Raw genomic sequence first — 24,381 nt, 5'->3', positions numbered from 1 at the left:
ACAGCGGGATAACTTTTTCTCAGTAGTGATGGGAAGTCTGGTTCTTTTCCGTGAACTAGTTCTTTCGGACAGTTCGTTTCAATGAACCAGCTAAAAATAAAAAAAAATAAAAATAAAAATAAAAAAAAACGGTTCACCGATTCTTTTACGCCCTAACTTAATGACGTTATTGGCAATGACGGAATGATGTCAAGTCTATCGTCCCGGGCCGGGATGATAATACACTCAACACATTCAAATATAAAGTCAGTAATTATAACATCATCATCATGATCTGATACATTTCTTACAATTAATTTTTGCAACTAAAGCACCCAAATACAGGTACAGAAAGTGATGTGCAAACGAGGATGTTTTACAAGTCTTGAAGATATCAAGTGAATAAATTAGACTCCATACGCGCAGAAACCATGATCCACTTACTATGCATAATCCTTTACGATTTATTTGGTCTTAAATAAATGCTTAATCACTGTTATAATATCAAAGGTAAAAAGTGGCAGAATGGTAAATTATTGAAGTAATATTAATTTTCATGGTATCCTACAGGCAAAAGAAAAGAAAAAAAAGCAGCTAAACATGAAGTATAAAAACATAATTCAATCAAGGTAAAGCTTTAAAGGGCACCTATTATGCCCCTTTTTACAAGATATATTAATCTTATGGCTCTCCTGAATGTGCCTGTGAAGTTTCAGCTCAAAACACCATACAGATCGTTTATTATAAGTGTTGAAAAGTGTCATTTTTAGGGCGGGTCTAAAAAGTGCTGTTTCAGGGTTCATCAAGAGCTTGTAACACTCCAAAGAGAAAGGAAAAATTGAAATCGCATCATATGACCCCTTTAAGTTTATGTTGATCAAAAGATGTTGATCCAGGAACATGTCTTACTTGGCAAAATCACGGCGACCTTCAGGGTTTACATGAAAAAGTGCTGTTTCAGCGTTTACATGAAAATGAGCTGCAACTTCCCGCCAGACTCCAGAAGGGGGCGGAGCCTAGACGTCTCTGCTTTGCATATGGCAATAAACAAAGAGGAGAAGCAACATGAGTGAGAGTGACTTCTACTCAGCCAACAGCAAGAAGGTTCGCAAAATAATGAAGAACAGATGATGAGGAGATGGCCACAATAGCCAAGTATTGGAATAATATTAAAATCCAACAGGAAAAAGCATCCTTCCATTCCATACAGTAGGCTAATCAGCTTCATTTTCGATGAGTTTGTGCTCAGAAAACCCAGAGTTTCCCTCATTTCAGGGTTAACATACTCAGAGTTTTCACTTAATCTCCTTTCTGAAACGGGCCTCTGGAAGTACGTGACGACATAAACACGCTGCTGACACAGTAAATATTGAGCTCACTGCGCCCTCTACCGGTTAGCGGTGATCAGCTGTGAATCTGCGGCTGCTGCGGGTTGATGCGTCCACTGTAACTTCAAAATGCAGCCTCACGAGATTCGAGAGCAGAAAACCAGCATGGTTGAGTGAGGATGAGACTACCCAGCTCTGTCCTTGTGTCGGTATCTTTGTTTACGGCCGAGGCGACGGCTGCTCTGTATCTGAGCAGCACTTATCGCTCCGCTGGTGATCAGATTTGGCAGTTTCTCACGCTCCTCTTCACGCTTGTGCCATCCGTGCTGGTGCAGCTCACACTGATCTTTATTCACAGAGACCTGAGTAGAGACAGACCTTTAGTGCTGCTGCTTCATATATTACAACTAGGACCTATAATAAGGTAAGTGGCCAATTTGCGACTGTCCTTCAATGTATTTGGATGCGTTTCTGCTTATCACAAGCCCGTGGAAGGGAATTATCTATCCACGTAATTGATTAAGATCAATATCCACTGAGAGCGAATACACATAATGAAGGTGTGTGTGTTTCGCAAGCACATGGATCTGTGCTTTACCTGTTTTCAAATATAATGGATATTTGTCGTTTAATTTATAGTGCACATGTCAAAGGTTCCTTGGCTTCAGGGCTCAAGGCTTCATGTCCCCGGGTCGTTCAATATAATGCATCCATGTAATTTTTGCTAAGGTGATTTTAAATAATATTCTATGAGCTGTTAACATTCTATCAGACAAAAAATATAATCAATGTTTGGATATGCCTAAGTAACAGTGTTGACTGCTGGGATAATAGTTAATAGTTAGCCTACAGTTTATTATTACCTTTTTGCTCAAGGCCATAACATTGCACAGTTTATTAGAAACAGAATTTAATGCTAATAATATTACCATATCCAGTTTTCATGAACGAATTATTTACCTTACAAAGTAATGTTAACAGTACTATAAAAAGAGGCACTTTCACTTGAAGTATACAGCTTTTAATTTTAAATTATTTTTTAGTGTCTTAATTTTCCAAATATTGTTAACTGGGGCATATCACATAATGGGAATATAAATTATATAAATATTAAATAAATTACACACACACACACACACATATATATATATTGAGAGAGAGCGAGAAAATACAAAATACTTTTATCAAAATGTGTACAAATTAAAGTAATGCATGGGGTACATAAAAGGTACCCATGTTGCGAAATTATGTTTGTAAATGATTGGTAATAGTGTCTTAATTTTCCAAATATTGTTAACTGGGGCATATCACATAATGGGAATATAAATTATATAAATATTAAATAAATTACACACACACACATATATATATATTGAGAGAGAGCGAGAAAATACAAAATACTTTTATCAAAATGTGTACAAATTAAAGTAATGCATGGGGTACATAAAAGGTACCCATGTTGCGAAATTATGTTTGTAAATGATTGGTAAATGATGTTACTGTAGGAGCTTTTCCTTCCGTGTAATTACACTCCTTTTAAAAGGCACACTTCAAACTGTTATTTGTTTTCCATGTACTATGCCACAAGCCATTTATGGACATTTTGTGGCCTAAGATTATTTATTAGTATAGATATTGGTGTTATTGACAGCTTCAATTCCAGTCCAGGCCTCACAGTGAACTTTTCCATCTCTATCGGTCCGTGTGTTTTTGCATTGACCATGTGCATAATTGAAGCATTGATATTGCCTTCTCTTATAGTACAGTTTAGCAACGTGACCTGGACCAGCTCATTCAGATAAAGCCCAGCAGTGTTTCAGCCCTGTGTGATTCATGTATAATTCAGTTGTTTATTTCACTGAATTAGTGTGAATGGCCTATGAAGGCTCTCTTGGCCTTCTCTTAACACACTCTCATCCGTCACATTGTCATCAAGGTTGCCGGCACCCTATTTTTATAAAATAGCAAGGCTGTTGTCAAGGTTTGGAATAGGAAATACTCACTCAAACTTTGGCACCTACTACCAGTCCTATAAGACCTAGCCTCTGCATTTTAAATGAATGAGATGGACAGATCGCCCACTGAGGCCTTATAAAAGCTGTCCTCGGGTAAGGTAGGACTATGCTGGTGAGCTTTCATTGGATTGAGTGCAATTCTCTGAACTGTGACATGGTCTATTGTGACATGGAGGATGGTTATAATTAGAATCCAACATTCATAGGACATTTGATGCCAATCCAGCACATATATATATATATATATATATATATATATAGTAATAAAAATAACCAAAGGCAACATTGTTGTTTCTTTCAACTGTAATAAAAAAAAAACAGAACAGAGCAATTTTTTTAAAATTTTAATTAAATTTTATTAATGATAAAAATAACCCAAGGCAATAGATGCTGTTTTCAACTATAATTTAAAAAGATATAGAACTATTTTTTTTATTATTATTAATAAAATATAACCTATGGCAATATATGTTATTTATTTTAACTACAATAAATGTATTGCACAAATAATCCACGTTTAGAAATATAAATTTGTTTTAGTACATTTCTAAACAGAATATAGATACATAGATAGATAGATAGATCTATTTATTAAACCTTGGATTTTAACCACTCATTTATTCAAACAGTAAAACTCAGTTTTATTCTTTTAGGTGCCTGGATGCCTTCTGTATCTATGGTAGTGCCGGAAAGGTGGAGGAGCCGTATGTCACCATCACCCGTAAGAAGCAGATGCCCCGGGAAGGGCAGACTGAGGAGGTGGAGCAGGAAGTGGGGCAGGCGGTGGGGAAGTTAGTCACCCACCGGGCCGCTTTCGCCAGGACCTCGGTCATACAGGCCTTCCTGGGCTCTGCACCCCAGCTCACGCTGCAGCTCTACATCTGTGTGCTGAAGAAAGGGGTGTCCATCGGTAGAGGTTAGAACACACACACACTGAACAGTATCAAGTACATTCTGACACACCTAAAATAGAGCGCTGCAGGAGACAGACTGGGTTAATAAAGGCTTTTAGAAAACCGAAAGCTTAGTGCCATAGTGTAATTGCTGTTATGGCTGTCCGTAATACTTGATTCTGATTGGTTGAGAGATTTATTGGTCAGATATTTCAGAACAATGACTGTTACCTATGGCAACTGACCGCTTATCCAAGAAGACTGTTTCCTACACAGCTGTGCTCATGTTCAGTCTTTCTGCGCTTTTTAAGTAAGCTGATGAAACTATTTCCTTTAAGTAGTCATGTAATAGTTGGGATAATGTACAGTCAGACAGTAATCAGAAATTAAGTCTCTTCAACATGAATACTCTGTATTTAGAAGTAATGAGCAGCTAACTGTACATACCAGTTCCTGTGACTCATAAAAATTAAAACATCCAGCTATTACATTTTCAGAATGAGAACTACTTCTTAAATCATCTTAAGGGTTTCTAGAGCATAATTAAGACTTTTATTATTCCTGCTTTGTTTTCATTTTGTTATCTGGTCTTGTGAAGTACAACTCCCAAAGTGGAGCATTGCAAGCTTATGAGTTTAACTGTTAAAGTTGTCATTTCCCACATTCAAGAATAATTGGCTTTTATATCTTTGAGGCATATCATGTTTTCGCCCAACCAATATGATCTGGGCACAGTCTCTTTTTACATATTCTCCAAGTTTTCTCCATAGAATAATCTCTCTGTAAGTCCTGTAAACATGGAACTGCTGCCTGTGGCACCCATCTAAATTTAAAAAGCTCCCATCAGTAACATTCTACACACACATGCTTGAGTTACGTCTAATGCCTCTGAAATTACTTCTACTTGTGTTCTATTTCCTCTTGTTATCTCAAAGACACACTTTGTTTCTGAGAATATCAGCTAAAATAGATAGCAAGTCTTCAGACCGTACATGCAGCCCACAACAGACAAATTATTAACTGAACCTCAAACAAATTCATTTAATGAAACATCCAGACACTACATAAAAGACACTGAAAATACCTAATTAACAACGTACTCTGCCAATGTATAGTGAGGTACAGCAGTCTGAAACTACAGTGCATTGAAAAATCTTTTAGTCAAACCTGGAAATAAAGATTAAGATTATAAATACTAGATACATATTACTAATACTTTTACACACTGCCTATGTTTTTTTAATTAACATTACTTGGAGACCAGGAACTAAACATTTTAGGATATTACAAAATAAAAAAATAAAAAAACTTTTTTGCCAATGTCATTAAACTGCACAGGTACACCAAGGTTGAGGATCCAGATGCAGTATCTATTAACGGGGTAATCCACAAAGTCCAAAAACAGGCAAAGGTGATAACACGGGCAATCAGTCCAAACAATAACAAGGCAAAAAACACAGGCAAAGGTTAATCCAAAACAGGCAGGGAAATAAAACCAGGGACCAAGACAAGGGAGAACCAGGAAAGAGGCTTAGAAATGCAGTACTGACACATACAAGACTTAAAGAATAACAGAACCAGGCTTTTATAGGGTGAGCTAACAAGGCTAACGAGAGACAGATGCAAACAATGAGTGCTGATGATACTGGGCAAAGGATTATGGGACATATAGTTCGTGAGGCAGAAACAGCCTAGGGTGGAATGCCCTGTAGTGGACAACAGGGGCGCAGCCGGTGATCATGACATAGCCCCCCTCCTAAGGAGCAGCTTCCAGACGGGCGGCAGGGTGGAGCAGAAGACCACCACAGCAGAGAAGGGACCGAAGATCCCCACGGTGGGGCACATGACATGGAGCTGAGGAGTTCAGAAACGGTCTTCTTGGCTGTGACAGGGCAGACTGTAAGTTCAAAGCCAGTCTCTGTGGGCGTGCCAGGACAGGCTGCAGGTTCTGGAGAGAACTCGTGGACTGGAGCAGACTCGTGGACTGGAGCAGGCCCGTGGACTGGAGCAGGCCCTGGAATGGACTCGTGGACTGAAGCGGATGTCGCCGCCTCAGAAGTGCGTATAGCCCAGACACTCTGGAGCAGACTCGTGGACTGGAGCGGGCTCGTGGACTGGAGCGGATGCCGCCGCCTCAGAAGTGCGTATAGCCCAGACACAAAACGGCGACCACCATTACTGAAAGGGCAGCGAAGGATGGCAGAACCTCAGAGATTGCCAGGTTTGAGAGCGCTGAGACCACCAGGATGCCTGCTGTTTGCACCGGCGAGGCACATGGCGTTACTGGCGTGGCGTCCATGACGGCTGAAGACTCTGGTGTGGCAGCCATCTGGCAGAGAGGCTCTGGACTGGTAGCCGTCTTGTGGAGAGGTTCTGGACTGGTGGCCATCTTGTAGAGAGGCTCACTCCCTCACAATCCTCAGTGTAGGGCATGCTGGAATCCACAGTCTATCATACTCCTTGGCCATCAGCGCTTGCTGCCTGTTAACACATACAAGATTTAACAAAGAATAACCGAGAGAGCCGGCTTTTATAGGGTGAGCTAACAATGCTAACAAGACACAGGTGCAAACAATGAGTGCTGATGAGACTGGGCAAAGGATTATGGGACATGTAGTTTGTGAGGCAGAAACAGTCTGGGCTGGAATGCCCTCTAGTGGACAACCGGGGCACAGCCGGTGATCATGACAGCCAATATATAGTGTTTTATTGTTATTATTATTATTATTTGTAAACCTGGAACTAAACAAAAAGCCTTAGCATTTCTTGTAAAAATAACTAATAAAAAAATATACAGTGTTTTTTAAACCTGGAAGTGAAGTTTTAGGATTTTAGCATTTTAGCACCCATCAACTGTCACCCATCTACACTGAATATTAAGAATGATAGAACAAACTCTGCCTCGCAGATATGTAGTCATCCGCTCTGCATTAGGAATGTGTTGACAACCTTGCAGTCTATCTTTGAAAGCAGTATTGCAGATGGAAGATCATAATGGACGGTAAATCAGTCTGACCCCATTACCCATAAGGCATAGAGTAAAGAAACGGTGACTGACTTTAGATCAGATGGAAGGCTGATAGAGGCCATATGTTTGCACTACTGGTGGATTTGGGCCTTCGGGGTATCTGCTTTTGTTATCCTTTATTACTAAACAACAATAGTAAACAACATAGTAAATTATGTAACCGAATGGCAACATGTTGTGCACCACAGTAATGGAGGCCCTAAACCAAATGAAAATAATAATAAATAAATGACTTGATAAAACAAATACAATTAATTTTTCATTGAATTTAGTCCTGAATTTATTTTTAACACTTTTTTTTTTCCTTGGTGTTATTTTCAGTATTTTATTTAACTTAGTTTTTTTTCTGTCATTAATTTTTACATTTATTTATATATTTATTTATGCATTTTTATATTTATTTATTCCCACATGTATTTATTTCCATATTTATTTATACATTAATTTATTTTTATTTTCTGAGCGCAACTTGGACATGAGGGAGATATCAAGTCATTTCTTGGTATCAAAAAAAAATTCTGCATGTTTGGGCCTCCACACACAGTAGAGTGGTTTATTCCAAATCCACTTATCTAATGCAAAAGCTTTCAGTTGCTTTTTACCACAAAGTATGTTTGTATTGGATTTAATGTGATCATGTTTCACTCTTTTTGCTCTCTGCCAGGTACACTGATGGTCATTTCCCTTCTCTCAATTGTATACGGAGCCCTACGCTGCAATATTCTCGCCATAAAGATACGTTACGATGATTATGAAGTCTCCGTGCGTCCACTGGCATACCTGTGTGTGTTTCTGTGGCGAGGGTTCGAGATCGCCACACGCGTGGCTGTTCTGGTCCTCTTCAGCTCCGTGATGAAGGTATGGGTGCTTCCGGTGGTGTCGGCCAACTTCGTCCTGTTCTTTCTGCACCCGTGGGTTCTCTTCTGGAGCAGCCGCTCTCCATTCCCAGAGAACATCGAGAAGACATTGACCCGTGTCGGGACCACTATTGTCCTCTGCATGCTGACCTTCCTGTACGCCGGCATCAACGTGTTCTGCTGGTCTGCCGTTCAGCTCAGATTGGACGACCCTGACCTGATTGATAAGGGTCAGGCATGGAGGCGCCTCGCTGTGTATTATTCCCTTCGTTTTGTCGAGAACACAGGGCTGGCTTTGATGTGGTACGTCCACCGGACTGAGTTCTACCAATGGGTGGATGCCCCCGTGTTAGAACTATCGCTGTTGTTGGGTTATGCCACAGCTGTGTTCTTTATGTTGCTCTTTTACCAGTTTTGCCACCCTTGCAGGCAACTCTTCTCATCCAGTCCAGCCCAGGGCTTTTGGGAGTGCTGTGGATCCCTCTGCCTGCTCCGTGGGACGCTTTCCCAGTCTGGCTCCATGAGGACCAAGCCACCAGGGAAAGACGTTGGAGACGATCCACCCTGCGCTACCAAAGGGGACATCGGGCAGAGTTTGTGCGGTGCAGTGTGAGCAAAGCACATCTTCAAGTTTTTTGTACAACGAAAGTTAACCTCACTGATATTCATTGCATGGACAAAAACAGCTCTCTTATATGAAATATTTTCTCTTGCGTTCCACAGAAGAAATAAAGTCATGCAGAACCATTTGGAAGTTTGGAACATGTATTTTCCATTTGGATCATGAGTGTGAATAAATGATGACTGTACCTTTACCTTTAAAAACATTGTCATGAAGTGCCCTTTAAGGACCAAAAGGGAGAAATTAAAATTAAAATGTTGGATTTCTGCCTTGATACTTAATGGTGGAATGTAAAAGTCAACATTTGTTGAACATACCATGAATATACTTAATAACATGAATATACTTATACTTGTTTTGTTTACAAGGCCTACGAGCCAGCATGTTCCACTGAAGTGCATGTGAAATTCCCTAACAAGATGAAACCGCTGCTTTTGTCATGTGATGTGGGAGCGCTTTGTCCCTCGTTCGGTGTTGGTTTGATTAATGTCATAGCTTCTACCCTGTCTCTGTGTCTGGATTATTTAAAGCAGATTTATTCAAAAAAAATTGTATTTGCTTGAGTTATAAGCTGTTGACTTTTCCATCACCTTGAGGCCATTGCTTTCTGAAAAATGTTTGACAACCTCTCAGGGTCATCATTAATACTTTCTTCTAGTTTATCTTATTGTTCTGCTCATACTGCGTATAAGACTGAAATTAGTCCTGATTGGTCATATGATTGTGTCCTATCATATGATTACATATGGCCTAAATTCAAGCAATTCAGAATTGCTTTCAAAATGTAAGGACTTTTGGATTGTGAGAATTACATTTGGGTTGCCAGGACCTTCATAATCCTGCAAATAATTATTTAATTGATTGTTTTTTCTTTCCTTGTTTACACTCCTGTTTTGCACTTGTCTTATCTGGGGACCTCTTTTGCACATTATTTAGATTTTTCATACAAAAAGCGAAAAAAAGTGAAAAAAAAAAAAAGCCATTGTATTCATTGAGGGCATTAGATAATTGTATTCTAACTTTACTGCCCCCCTGTGGGGAGATGAATGGGTTGAGTTTATTCATTCTGCAAGACTGATCAGGTTACATCTGGAAACTCCCTCAAAACTTGTCCTTCAGTCCTTCAGAGCGCTTCATTGCTTTTGATACGTGCAACTGTCAGCTAAACCCATACAAAATAATAATGATAATAATAATAAAGGAGAATGATATTTTGTGCATGAAAGTACACATGGTTTATTGATTTTCTCTTTTGCAGTTTTCCTTGTTATTTATTTAGAAACATTTCTTTTTGTATTTATGTCTATGTGTGAGGTCAGTTGTCACTTTTTGTAATTGTTTTCTGATAACTTTAGTTAAAACCCATTTACAGTTATAAATGTTCAAGAGAAAGATTGCAACAAATGCAGGGAAATTATTTAAATCATATAACCATATCAGTTTTGACACTACAACAACTAACATTTTACTAAAAAACTAAATGTCAGGCTTGACTATAAAGCAGGAAGAGAACTGAGCGATCATCTGACCATCCCCTTCAGGTTGAGGAACTTTGCTTGATGTTTTCTCATGGGCTCACAGTTGTGACAATATTTCCTGATTTGCTTCTCTGCTATATATACCATATCCCTTTTTGTCTTGTGGCTTTCTTCGTAATTTTTCATCCTCACTTCACTTGATCTTCTCTTTCTACACAGCTCAACATCATGGGAAACTTTGCTGCAAATGAAGGACTATCCATTTTTGTTATTGTAAGCTATGCTTTTAGGTTTGTTTTTTTAAACTGAATTAACTTTTTAATTATTTTTAAATCTTTATTATCTTTGGGTTTTAAAGTTCTTAATTGTTTTCAATTACTTTGTGTGTGTGTGTGTGTGTGTGTGTGTTAAACATACTGAAGAACAGAGATACTTTTGATGCTCTATACTTTATATAATTACTTCATCAGTCTGCAAAACTTCTCAAACACCCTTCATTCTGTTTTTCAGCTGGTATGGCTTGGCATCAATGTGTTTCTCTTTGTGTATTTTTACTTGGCATTTCTGATTGAAAGATACTATTATACTAGAGTCATCCTTGGGGTAAGTGTCAAATCATTTATACATTTTAAACAATTAATTTATTCAATAATGTATAAATAAATATAATGATTATGTTGTATTTTATTTGTTTGTAAATTGTTATATTGATGTTAGTGTGCTTTTTTAAAATTTATGCTGTATAATTTGTAATTGGAATCATTTGTGGAGTTAAATATAATATCAAGACACTCAAGTATTAATTATATAAAATTATATTGTTAATATAATTTCATATTTGTATATTTCACTCTGCTAGTGTATTGTTAGATTCTACTCAGAATTTAGAAAAGTACAATGTTTATATGTTGGCCTATATAGTTACATTATAGCTCTAAGTACCGTTTTTTAATGCATTAGTGAATATGTTGTTCAGAGCTTAAAATAGGAAATGAAACTTTCCCGTGTCTCTGGCTTATTTTCACTCTCCCTCTCACTCAGCATGCTCTCTCATGGGCCAGAGCTCCAGCTGCATGTCTGAATTTTAACTGCATGTTGATCCTGCTGCCCGTCTGCAGAAACCTTCTCTCGTTCCTGCGCGGATCCATACAGGTCAGGAAAGGAGCAACAGAGCGAAAGTGAAAGCCTTATCCAAAATGAAAAAGCCTGAATCTCCTCATTAATGGTGTGTGTTCACAGTACTGTAGCCGCACTGCAGCCCGTCAGCTGGACAGAAACCTTACTTTCCACAAACTAGTGGCCTACATGATTGCCTTCCACACAGGTACAGTAAGAAAGACACGTTCACTTAATTTACACTTTTAAATCTTTTTTTTTTTTCTTTTTTAAATTTTCAAAATATTTCCCCAAAACCCTAAAATCTCAACTAAATGTCCTGCATACACTCTCAGAAAAAAGGCACGGAATTGTCACTGGGGCGGCACCCTTTCAAAAGATAATAATATGTACTTTTATATTACTAAAAATTTACCTTTTGTGGGATATACAAGGTACAAATATGTGCCTTGTTCCACCTCAGTGACAGCTTTTTTTTTCTGAGAGTATTTTTGATATTTATGGATAAATTACTGTAAGCCTTGCATATTCTTCCAGCCATCCACATCATAGCTCACTTGTTCAACTTTGAGAGATTCATGGATTCCCAGCTTATGATCAACAGCAGTTACCTGCCTTACGTGCTTTCTCAGATGGGCAACAATGACAATAGATCCTACCTGAATCCTATCAGAACCAATGAGACGGTGAGTCTTTCCAGACAGGTTTTGCAAGGTTTTAACTCATTTCAGTCACTCACGTTTGTGTATAACTTTCACAGTCTCAGTGTTAGCAGAAGTTCCCTTTAAAACACTGATTCTGAAGCAGCACCCCATTCATAATGCAAGGAACCTCCAACTGATCTCCCTTCAGCACCGTAGGATAACCTCCCACTTCCACCCACTGTTACATCAAATAACCATCATGCTGCTGCCGCTGTTATGATCACATGATTAAAAAAATTCTGTTGCCATGGTGTTGCTTTGATGACCCAGTGGACAATAGCCAGAAATAGAACATTGAGGGGATGAGAAGCCCATGATCATAACAAAACATGTATAGTGCCATTTTGAAATACAATCAACACATACTTCCTATGACTGATATAAAAAGATCTACTGTATTCATAGCTGCTATTGAGAGCAGCTATGACATATTTGAACAATTTTGTGGGCTTAGGGCAAAATAAATTAATTAATAAATAACATCAAATTAAATAAATTATGCCTATTTTACAACTACGCACTATCTCTATATACACTACCGTTCAAAAGTTTTTATCATTTAAAATAATTGTTTTCTATTTTAATATACTTTCAAATGTAATTTATTCCTGTGATGGCAAAGCTCAATTTTCAGCAGTCATTATTCCAGTCTTTAGTGTCCCATGATCCTTCAGAAATCATACTAATATGCTGATTTGGTGCTCAAGAAACATCTATTATTAGCAATTGTGAAAACTGTGATAGTTTTTTTTCAGGATTCAGCTCAAAAGTTCAAAATAACATCGTTTATTTGAAATAGAAATATTTTGCAGAATTATAAATGGTCACTTTTAAATAATTTAATATGTCCTTGCTGAATAAAAAGTATTCATTTAAAAGAAACTTGCTGACCCAAAACATTTGAATGGTAGTGTAATGGTAGTCTGAAATTGCACTATTTTGATTTTTGCAAACTACTTTATCTTTGTTTCTTTTTAATGTAATGATGTGTTTAATGTAAAACATTTTGAGTAATGTTTTATGTTGTCATTTTTGTATTTGTGATTTCCCAGAACCCAACAATAGTGATGTTTACAACTATAGCAGGACTGACAGGGGTGGTCATCACCCTCGCCCTCATCCTCATCATCACTTCCTCCATGGAGGTCATCAGAAGGTCATATTTCGAGGTGTTCTGGTTCACCCATCACCTGTTCATCCTCTTTTTCATTGGTTTGGTGCTTCATGGAGTCGGGTGAGGGTTTAGATCAATTAATATTCAAAAAAATGTTTTAATTAAAAATCTAAACTAAAACTGTGTTTAATTGAAATGTACTTATTTTGAATAAACAAATGCATTAATACATCTAAATAATTTCTTCTATACATTCATTCAGCAAGGATGCATTAAATTGATCAAATATGACAGTAAAGACGAGTTGGATCTAACACAGTTCCTTTGAACTTTTTATTCGTCAAAGAATCCTGAAAAAATGTATCGCAGATGTTTCCACAAGAACATTAAGCAGCATAACTGTTTTCAACATTGATGATAGGAAATGTTTCTTGAGCATCAAATTAGCATATTAAGTGATTTCTGAAGGATCATGTGAAACCAAACTTTTGAACAGTAGTGTACATACGTTATCAACTTGATACACGTTTGTTAACCTATAGCTATAGCCTAGCCAGCATGCAAACTGCATCTGAATTAAAAAATAGTAATATGTAAAATGTGATTTAATCACTGAATCCGCCAGATTTTGGAATGTTTTTGACAGGTGTCACTCACAGAGATTAGATGCTATGCTTTTTCCTTGTGCTGTTTGTACTGTATAAAGTTGGGCATTTCTCAACTTTTTGGCGCTCTCCACTTGCACAACTCCACTGTCAGTTCCACAATCCCTCTTGCGCGCCTTCTCCTCAATGCTAAGCAGGGATGATTTGAAAACACCCACTCATTTCTGCTCATTCATGCCAGTGAACACATAGATAGACGTACAGTTTTAAGCTATTAAAAGGCTGGTTTTCAAGCAGCCTTTATTGAAGCATCATGACATATCTGTCATAATACAAGTTGACAGACACATCATGCTAGCAAGAGAATTATCATGCATTATTTATGCAATAACAGTGTGTGTGTTTCTGTGTAGGCGTATTGTGCGAGGCCAGACTCTAGAAAGTGTAAAAGTGCACAACCCAGATGAATGTCACAGCCAGTTCGAGACGTGGGGTAAAAATGGCACCAACTGCCCAGAACCTGTCTTTGCTGGGAATCCCCCGATGGTATATCCTAATATAATCACAAATACATCTAGCATTTCTTTAATCATTTTGATGCATCTCAAAAACATGTACTTTCTCTTACAGACATGGAAGTGGGTGGTTGGCCCCATGATTCTATATGTATGTGAGAGACTGGTGCGCTTCTATCGCTCACAGCAGAAAGTGGTTATCACCAAGGTTAGTCAGTCAAAATTTGATTAGCAACCAATAGATTTCTTCCTCTCTTACTGTATTACGTCACTTTACAGGTAGTGATGCACCCATCCAAGACCCTTGAGCTGCAGATGAAGAAGAAGGGCTTTAAGATGGAGGTCGGTCAGTATGTTTTCATCCAGTGCCCGTCCATCTCTCAGCTAGAGTGGCATCCCTTTACCTTGACCTCTGCCCCGGAGGAAGACCACTTAAGCGTGCATATCCGAATTGTTGGAGATTGGACACAAGCCCTTTATACGGCCTGTGGAGGTGACAAAACCGTGGTGATGGATGCTTGGACACTACCAAAGTAAGATTAAAGTGACAGATGAGTCATTTAAAGGAATAGTTCATCCAAAAATGAACATTCTGTTAGCATTTACTCACCTTCATGTTGTTCCAAACCTGTATGAATTTCAATGTTGTTTTGGACACCTTTGACTTTCATTGTATGGACAAGAATTTTCTTTAAAACATCATCTTCAGAAGAATTAATGATGATAAAAAGAACTATTTTTTAATGTCAGGTTCGTTTCTTGAATAACACAGATGTAGTGCTTTTAATAGTACTTGCGAATCTCACTTGTAAAATGGGAAAATACATGTGTAAAAAAGGGATGTGAGTGTACAATCATAGTTGAGAAAAAGAGAAGTATGGAGAGACCGGGTTTCTGTTTGAGAAGATGGTAGGCAATGTGTTGATTTCAACATGAGTGAATTTTTCTTGCTATTTCTCCTTATGTGTTTCCTAATTTCTTCCTCCTGCAGTAGAGAACTGAAAGAATACAAATACTAACATGATAAGTGAACAACACAATGCTCAGTTATTCCTTTGGAACGTCCTGCAAAGGATGTACAGTTTGCTAGTTTGCTGTGCATAATGTCTGTTTTTCTCGGTGTAGGGTGGCTGTGGATGGGCCGTTTGGGACGGCCAGTGAGGATGTCTTTCGTTATGAAGTTGTGATGCTGGTCGGTGCTGGTATTGGTGTGACACCTTTCGCTTCTGTTCTGAAGTCTGTGTGGTACAAACACGTCCAGGAGAACAAAAATGTCTTCACCAAAAAGGTGATAAACTGCACTAGGTTTAGTCAGTTGTCTTTGTTGTCTTAGTCTAAGTTGTCTTTGCAGATGCCATGTTTATTTTGTAGTCTTATTCATTAAAGCTCATAAATGTCAGCTTTAGGGTCATAGCTTTTAAGGCAAAACACTACAGGTGAATATGGTAAAAATTGTTAGTAGTATATATCACCATACTTCTACAGTGGAATATTCGCAGTACATTAATTCAATTCTTATGTAATACAAGTTTTTGGAATTGATTTGCAATCGAGGCATTATCTAATTAAAAATGCACTAATTTGCTTACATTTCCAGAACAGAAGTGTGAACACTTTACATTTTGTTGACATCTTGGAGTTAAAGGTTTTTTACACTGGAGATTTTGAATATAATTTTTCATCACACTGTGAATTTATAAAAGCGAAGTTGAAGTGGAGATTTCAGTGGGCAGCCATTTTTGCTGCGGCGCCCGGGGAGCAGTTGGGGGTTCGGTGCCTTGCTCAAGGGCACATCAGTCGTGGTATTGAAGGCGGGAGAGAGTGCTGTACATCCACTCCCCCCACCTACAATCCCTGCCGGTACGAGACTCGAACCCGCAACCTTTGGGTTACGAGCCTGACTCTCTTGACCATTAGGCCACGACTTCCCCCCTTTTTATAGCTCAGTGCATGAGAAAAGTCATTTAGAGGAAACAACCATTAAAGATATGTATTTTAATTCAACTCTATAGATGCAAATAGATAAAGTGTAATAAAATAAACACTTAAATGTGTAATGTTTTCTTTCCACTAGTTTGAAAGAAGTCAAGTTATGGAAGCAAAATAGCCTAAAATCTCAAAATTGACGAGAACCTAAAAAAACTGTGGTTTTGTCTGTAGTGTCTTGCCTTAAAGAATTAATTCATATTTTAGCTAAATATGTAATGTTCTGAACCTTGACCTCTGCAGATCTATTTCTATTGGCTGTGTCCGGAGACGCAGGCTTTCGAATGGTTTGCAGACCTGCTGCAGAGTTTGGAAAGACAGATGATGGAGAAAGACATGAGCGATTTCCTCAGTTACAACATTTATCTAACGCGCTGGAAGGATGCTGAGGTGGGCGAAAAGACTTGCTTGTTTAATGACACTGTGAACTATTTTAACTTCCCTAAAATACAAAAAAATACTTTGGCACTCATTTTGATTACTGTTTAAAGGCGGCCCATTTTAGAGTTCAATATGAGGCGGAAGATGATCCCATTACTGGGCTTAAGCAGAAGACTCTGTACGGTAAACCCAACTGGGACAATGAGTTCAGTGCCATTGCTACTCAACACCCAGGGTACGTAGAGTGTGGTAAATAACAGCAGTGTTAAGGCTTTCTACACTTGCTGTGCATTAATAACTAGTATTTTTTCGTCTTCTTTCTTTCAGTTCAAAAGTAGGCGTTTTTCTATGTGGTCCTATGGCTTTGGCCACAGCTCTGGGAAAGCAGTGCTTTTCACACACTGAATCTGGAACTGAGTTTATATTCAACAAAGAAAACTTCTGATGTGCTTCAAAGTGTGTCAACTCATATGTATCAGAACTTGTTTTCTAATAAAAAATACTGAAAAATCCTTAAACCACTGCATAAGATATTCAGACTTGTTTTCAAATATTGTATCTTGAGTAGAAGTAGATTTTGTCTCACTGCACTGGCAGATTTTTTGAAGTTTTTATTTACTATACTAATGAAATTCTTGTTAAGAATAGTATTTTTTGCAGTGTAAGCTTGTTATTATGATGTTGTGTTATTGGTCTAGATATATCATGGCTGTGCACGATGCAGAATTTATTTTTATGTACTATAAAGATCAATGTGTTATTTTACTGTTTTGGTGTAAACCAATCCTGCTTCTTCTTTCTTAAGTGCACGTTCAGTAAACCTTATGAAATCTTTAAGTTAAGCAATATGGCGGGGAACCAAAGATCAATTCCTGATTAATTGAAATAATGTTACAATAAAAGGCGCACCACTATAAAACAAAGTCAAATACTGAATTGAATAAAGTGTTATAGTGGGCTCCCTTTGAAATTATTTAACGTTGTACAGCAATTCTATGTGGGATGTATAGATGGACTTCAATTTCGTTTAGTTGATATTTAGGTTTAGTTTCAGTTCCCCAAAAAAAAGTTCAACATGTATTATGCCATGAAGTGACATCCTTGCATTGTTTGTAATTCCCCCTCATATTTTGTATGTGGTTCAGAGTTTAAATATATTTTCAGATATGGAAAATGCCTCAGAAGTCTGAAGACTAAAAAAACATAATCAAACAACATGTTGGATTGTTAAACCTAAATCAGACAACTTTAATAATTAAGCATCAACATATTTGCATTTCATCCTATACAGAGCAAAGGTGTACGTTACCTTTGAAAGTCCCCCAAAAAATAAATTAAAATAAAATACTAATAAACACAATGTAGTAGACAAGCATTAGCAATACGCTCTAAATTTTGTAGAATAGGCAAAACATGACACAAGTTGAACATGGTTTAAGTCTTAGCCAGACATGAGGATGTGATGGTCAGAGCGAAGGTGGTTTTGCCCTTCTGTGTCTGTGTGTATGTGCATGTCTCAGCCCTGATTCCTGCTCATAGTGCAATAGCCACTGCAAACACACTGACGACACAGTACATGGTGCGGTTCTCCCACCTGACTGTGCAGCTTCCTGCAAAAACACACACACACACACACATATGTGACCCTGGACCACAAAACCAGTCATAAGGGTCAATTTTTCGAAATCTGAAAAGCTGAATAAATAAGCTTTCCATTGATGTATGGTTTGTTAGGATGGGACAAGTTGTTATTTGGTTGAGATACAACTATTTGAAAATCTGGAATCTGAGGGTGCCAAAAAATCTAAATATTGAGAAAATCGCCTTTAAAGTTGTCCAAATTAAGTTCTTAGCAATGCATATTACTAATCAAAAATTAAGTTTTAATATATTTACAGTAGGAAATTTACAAAATATCTTAATAGAACATGATCTTTACTTAATATCCTAATGATTTTTGGCATAAAAGAAAAATAAACTACTTTGTTTGGCCTTCCAAAAGAGGACACGACTAGAAATCAGTGGTTAAGTTGTATTTACAACACTGTACCAGAACACTTCAACCCAAATATTCAGATGTGTGCAGCACATTTTATGGAGGACCGTTGCTGGCCAATCACAGCACACCTTGCTTTTTCAGACCGATGAGCTTTGTAAAAATCGACGCGTTTCAGAAAGGCGGGGCATAGAGGAGAAACAATAATGTACAGTATGTGGAAAATAATGTTTTTTGAACCTTAAACCGCATAAACACATTTCATTACACCAAATACACAAAATAATGTTCTTTTTAGCAGCATCATATGATCCCTTTAATAGAACTAGCAAGTCTCACTTGTAAAATGGGAAAATACATGTGTAAAAAGAGGATGTGGGCACAATCACAGTTGAGAAAAAAGAGAAGTGTTGGGAGAGCAGGTTTCTGTTTGAGAAGATGGAAGGCAATGTTGATTTCAACATAAGTGAATTTTTCTTGCTATTTCTCTTTATGTGTTTCCTAATTTCTTCCTCCTACAGTAGAGAACTAAAAGAATACAAACACTAACAACACAATGCTCAGTTATTAGCACAATTTGATAGTTTGCCGTCCATAATGTCTGTTTTTGTCTGTGTAGGGTGGCTGTGGATGGGCCGTTTGGGACGGCCAGTGAGGATGTCTTTCGTTATGAAGTTGTGATGCTTGTGGGTGCCGGTATTGGTGTGACACCTTTCGCTTCCGTTCTAAAGTCTGTGTGGTACAAACACGTCCAGGAGAACAAAAACGTCTTCACCAAAAAGGTGATAAACAGCACCAAGTTTAGCGATTCAGGCTTTGAATGACAGAACAAAATCTTTGTTTATTTTGTAGTCTTATTCATTAAAACTCATAAATGTCAGTTTTTTTAAGGCAAAGCACTACAGGCGAATATGAACAAATTTAAGTAGTAGATATCATCATACTTCTACAGTTGATTAATTGCAGTGCATTAATACAGTTGTTATGTATTACAAGTTTTCAGAATTGATTTGCAGTTGAGGCATCATCTAATTAAATATGCACTAATTTGCTTACATTTCCAGAACAGAAGTGTGAACACTGGAATTTTTTTGTTTTATTTTGTTGACATTAGAGTTACAGGTTTTTACACAGGGGATTTTGAACATCCCTTTTCATTACTCTGAATAAGTTGAAGTTGAAGTGGAGATTTATAGCTCAGAGCATGAATAAAAACTAATTTAAAGGAAACAACCATTAAAAATATGTATTGTAATTCAACTCTACAAATGCATGTAGATAAAGTGTAATAAAATAAACACTTAAATGTGTAATGTTTTCTTTCCACTAGTTTGAAAGAAGTCAAGTTATGGAAGCAAAATAGCCTAAAATCTCAAAATTGACGAGAACCTAAAAAAACTGTGGTTTTGTCTGTAGTGTCTTGCCTTAAAGAATTAATTCATATTTTAGCTAAATATGTAATGTTCTGAACCTTGACCTCTGCAGATCTATTTCTATTGGCTGTGTCCGGAGACGCAGGCTTTCGAATGGTTTGCAGACCTGCTGCAGAGTTTGGAAAGACAGATGATGGAGAAAGACATGAGCGATTTCCTCAGTTACAACATTTATCTAACGCGCTGGAAGGATGCTGAGGTGGGCGAAAAGACTTGCTTGTTTAATGACACTGTGAACTATTTTAACTTCCCTAAAATACAAAAAAATACTTTGGCACTCATTTTGATTACTGTTTAAAGGCGGCCCATTTTAGAGTTCAATATGAGGCGGAAGATGATCCCATTACTGGGCTTAAGCAGAAGACTCTGTACGGTAAACCCAACTGGGACAATGAGTTCAGTGCCATTGCTACTCAACACCCAGGGTACGTAGAGTGTGGTAAATAACAGCAGTGTTAAGGCTTTCTACACTTGCTGTGCATTAATAACTAGTATTTTTTCGTCTTCTTTCTTTCAGTTCAAAAGTAGGCGTTTTTCTATGTGGTCCTATGGCTTTGGCCACAGCTCTGGGAAAGCAGTGCTTTTCACACACTGAATCTGGAACTGAGTTTATATTCAACAAAGAAAACTTCTGATGTGCTTCAAAGTGTGTCAACTCATATGTATCAGAACTTGTTTTCTAATAAAAAATACTGAAAAATCCTTAAACCACTGCATAAGATATTCAGACTTGTTTTCAAATATTGTATCTTGAGTAGAAGTAGATTTTGTCTCACTGCACTGGCAGATTTTTTGAAGTTTTTATTTACTATACTAATGAAATTCTTGTTAAGAATAGTATTTTTTGCAGTGTAAGCTTGTTATTATGATGTTGTGTTATTGGTCTAGATATATCATGGCTGTGCACGATGCAGAATTTATTTTTATGTACTATAAAGATCAATGTGTTATTTTACTGTTTTGGTGTAAACCAATCCTGCTTCTTCTTTCTTAAGTGCACGTTCAGTAAACCTTATGAAATCTTTAAGTTAAGCAATATGGCGGGGAACCAAAGATCAATTCCTGATTAATTGAAATAATGTTACAATAAAAGGCGCACCACTATAAAACAAAGTCAAATACTGAATTGAATAAAGTGTTATAGTGGGCTCCCTTTGAAATTATTTAACGTTGTACAGCAATTCTATGTGGGATGTATAGATGGACTTCAATTTCGTTTAGTTGATATTTAGGTTTAGTTTCAGTTCCCCAAAAAAAAGTTCAACATGTATTATGCCATGAAGTGACATCCTTGCATTGTTTGTAATTCCCCCTCATATTTTGTATGTGGTTCAGAGTTTAAATATATTTTCAGATATGGAAAATGCCTCAGAAGTCTGAAGACTAAAAAAACATAATCAAACAACATGTTGGATTGTTAAACCTAAATCAGACAACTTTAATAATTAAGCATCAACATATTTGCATTTCATCCTATACAGAGCAAAGGTGTACGTTACCTTTGAAAGTCCCCCAAAAAATAAATTAAAATAAAATACTAATAAACACAATGTAGTAGACAAGCATTAGCAATACGCTCTAAATTTTGTAGAATAGGCAAAACATGACACAAGTTGAACATGGTTTAAGTCTTAGCCAGACATGAGGATGTGATGGTCAGAGCGAAGGTGGTTTTGCCCTTCTGTGTCTGTGTGTATGTGCATGTCTCAGCCCTGATTCCTGCTCATAGTGCAATAGCCACTGCAAACACACTGACGACACAGTACATGGTGCGGTTCTCCCACCTGACTGTGCAGCTTCCTGCAAAAACACACACACACACACACATATGTGACCCTGGACCACAAAACCAGTCATAAGGGTCAATTTTTCGAAATCTGAATGCTGTGTGTACATTAATGAGGAAAAAAAATTAACTTAAATGATTTTAGCAAATGGCTGCAATATAACAAAGAGTGAAAAATGTAAGGGGGTCTGAATACTTTCCGTACCCACTGTATATATATTATTTTTTTTGAATGCTTGTTTCTGCCATGGGATAAAAAAATTAAAAAGGTAATTGCGACTTTTTATTTCACAATTTGGACTTTTCCCCCCCACAATGCAGAGTTTATATCTCACAATTCTGACTTTTTTTTCTTAGAACTGCAATTCTTAAAAAAATTGAGAAAAAAAGGACTAAATTCTGTAATATAAACTCAGAACTGCGAGGAAAACAAGTCCAAATTGGAAGATTTGTAACTGTCACAATTACCATTTTTGTTTCCATAATTTTTTAATAAAACTACATGGAATATTTGAACTGTTAAAAATCAATTGCCACACAGTAGGTTCAAATGAAGTTCTTAGCTATGCATATTACTAATCAAAAATTAAGTTTTGATATATTTACAGTAGGAAATTTACAAAATATCTTAATAGAACATGATCTTTACTTAATATCCTAATGATTTTTGGCATAAAAGAAAAATCTATAATTTTGACCCATACAATGTATTTTTGGCTATTGCTACAAATATACCCCAGCGACTTAAGACTGGTTTTGTGGTCCAGGGTCACATATTAGAATTTTTTTTTTTGTAAATATATATAGTTTATTATAAAGATCTATTGTTTATTACAAATGCAATGAATATAATGCACAAGAACACATTTCAATGGCTGACATGAAATTTTAAGCAGTTTTAGTGGTGTCCTGCAGTATTCTATATATATATTTATATATATATAAACTGTAAAAAAAAAAAAAAAAACTGAATCAAAATGATAAAAAATTAAGCAAAATGTTTTAAAAATAAAAATGTAATAACATTTAATACAAATTTCAATAAAAATATTTGAATACTTACAAATTAAATGACATTTAAAAATAACTAATAGAAATAGAAAACAAATAGAAGCAACATAATGCATTTTCTACATAAAACTAATATGCAATGCATCTATTTAAACTTTATTTGTCAGACAAATATCAATTAAGTTAGAAGACCAATGTGGCTGAGCTAAAACTATGAAAACACAAAGCAGTTATATAGAACTAAAAGCTTTACCATCAGTGGTAGTGTCCCAGTAACAAGAGTTGGCTGTGTGAAGACCTGCGCCGCTTTTCTGCATCACAGCACAGTTGACTGAAATTGATACATAATATATAATCAACAACAGCACTTTGCATAATATCTTTCAGCCTTGTGCAAATATGATGTATACATTTTGTCTTATAAATACATTATCTGATGTTTAACCTATGAGATATTTGCATACAATAAGAACTCAAATGGAAAAGCTCATACCAATGTACTTGAACGGTTTCCCCTGTTTGACTAACTGAGTGAGAGTGTGTTCGACTATGCTGGCTGTCCACTGGTTGACTTTGTTCTGGCTGTAGTCCACGCCTCCAATAATACCCTCAATGCACTGACCGATAAACACAAACACACACACACACACAGAGAGTTAATGGAGCAGACTTGCACTCAAATAAATAGGCTAGCATTAGTCCTGCAGGCACGAGTTAGACATGAGACTAGCAACAAAGCAATTCATTCAGCGAGACACACCATAGACCTTATAGGGTTTTTTATGTTTTTATAAGCGTGTGCTTGGTTTTATAGTGAATATTACCTCCTTCACAACATTACTTGCTTCGTCTGGGCTGAAAGACACCTGAAATGAAAGTTTTTGAAAGATGAAAAGAAATGAACCAGCTGTCAGATGGGTTTAATAATGCATCAACACCCGCATCCATTAGATTTACTGATCAAAATGTACATTTTAGACATGCAAGTCAGCAAAAAAAATCTCTAAATACTTTTAAATAAATAAAAAAATGTTGATACTCAATTCAGTTTGCTTTATAATTCAAGTTTACGTAATGATTTGGCCACACCCTGAATCATTTTACATGAAAACGTACAACACAATAATGTAAAACATAAATCACAATGAACTTTAGTCATCTATATATGTGTAAAATATGTAAAGACGTGAATAACAAAGAGTGAAAAATGTAAGGGGGTCTGAATACTTTCCGTACCCACTGTATATATATTATTTTTTTTGAATGCTTGTTTCTGCCATGGGATAAAAAAATTAAAAAGGTAATTGCGACTTTTTATTTCACAATTTGGACTTTTCCCCCCCACAATGCAGAGTTTATATCTCACAATTCTGACTTTTTTTTCTTAGAACTGCAATTCTTAAAAAAATTGAGAAAAAAAGGACTAAATTCTGTAATATAAACTCAGAACTGCGAGGAAAACAAGTCCAAATTGGAAGATTTGTAACTGTCACAATTACCATTTTTGTTTCCATAATTTTTTAATAAAACTACA

At 36.8% G+C, this 24,381-nt stretch overlaps 3 protein-coding genes across 3 annotated transcripts; 2 read left to right on the top strand and 1 right to left on the bottom strand.

Annotated features, from left to right (window-relative positions):
* Positions 1-4,219: 4,219 nt before the first annotated feature.
* LOC107737212 (cytochrome b-245 heavy chain-like) lies at positions 4,220-17,137 on the top strand. The gene is made up of 14 exons (XM_016548658.1): positions 4,220-4,238; positions 10,420-10,473; positions 10,711-10,803; positions 11,242-11,352; positions 11,440-11,524; positions 11,854-12,002; positions 13,073-13,254; positions 14,153-14,285; positions 14,370-14,462; positions 14,534-14,787; positions 15,380-15,542; positions 16,484-16,630; positions 16,732-16,856; positions 16,949-17,137. Exons 2-14 carry the CDS (start codon positions 10,429-10,431, stop codon positions 17,064-17,066), a joined length of 1,698 nt encoding a protein of 565 aa, XP_016404144.1. The 5' UTR covers positions 4,220-4,238; positions 10,420-10,428; the 3' UTR covers positions 17,067-17,137.
* Positions 17,138-18,072: 935 nt separating this feature from the next.
* Positions 18,073-20,756, top strand: LOC107737244 (cytochrome b-245 heavy chain-like). Its single transcript, XM_016548710.1, has 5 exons — positions 18,073-18,080; positions 19,237-19,399; positions 20,103-20,249; positions 20,351-20,475; positions 20,568-20,756. The coding sequence occupies exons 1-5, from the start codon at positions 18,073-18,075 to the stop codon at positions 20,683-20,685; spliced, it is 561 nt and encodes a 186-aa protein (XP_016404196.1). The 3' UTR covers positions 20,686-20,756.
* A 706-nt stretch (positions 20,757-21,462) lies between these two features.
* LOC107737243 (dynein light chain Tctex-type 1-like) lies at positions 21,463-23,946 on the bottom strand. Its single transcript, XM_016548709.1, has 5 exons — positions 23,919-23,946; positions 23,672-23,754; positions 23,341-23,464; positions 23,101-23,178; positions 21,463-21,850 (listed from the first exon to the last, which is right to left on the bottom strand). Exons 1-5 carry the CDS (start codon positions 23,944-23,946, stop codon positions 21,774-21,776), a joined length of 390 nt encoding a protein of 129 aa, XP_016404195.1. The 3' UTR covers positions 21,463-21,773.
* Between the last annotated feature and the right edge of the window lie 435 nt (positions 23,947-24,381).

This window comes from Sinocyclocheilus rhinocerous, unplaced genomic scaffold (genome assembly GCF_001515625.1).
Source record: "Sinocyclocheilus rhinocerous isolate Xijiao unplaced genomic scaffold, SAMN03320098_v1.1 scaffold1275, whole genome shotgun sequence".
NCBI lineage: Eukaryota > Metazoa > Chordata > Actinopteri > Cypriniformes > Cyprinidae > Sinocyclocheilus > Sinocyclocheilus rhinocerous.
Note: the sequence above shows the minus strand (reverse complement) of the source record. Positions and strands in the feature narration are given on the sequence as shown.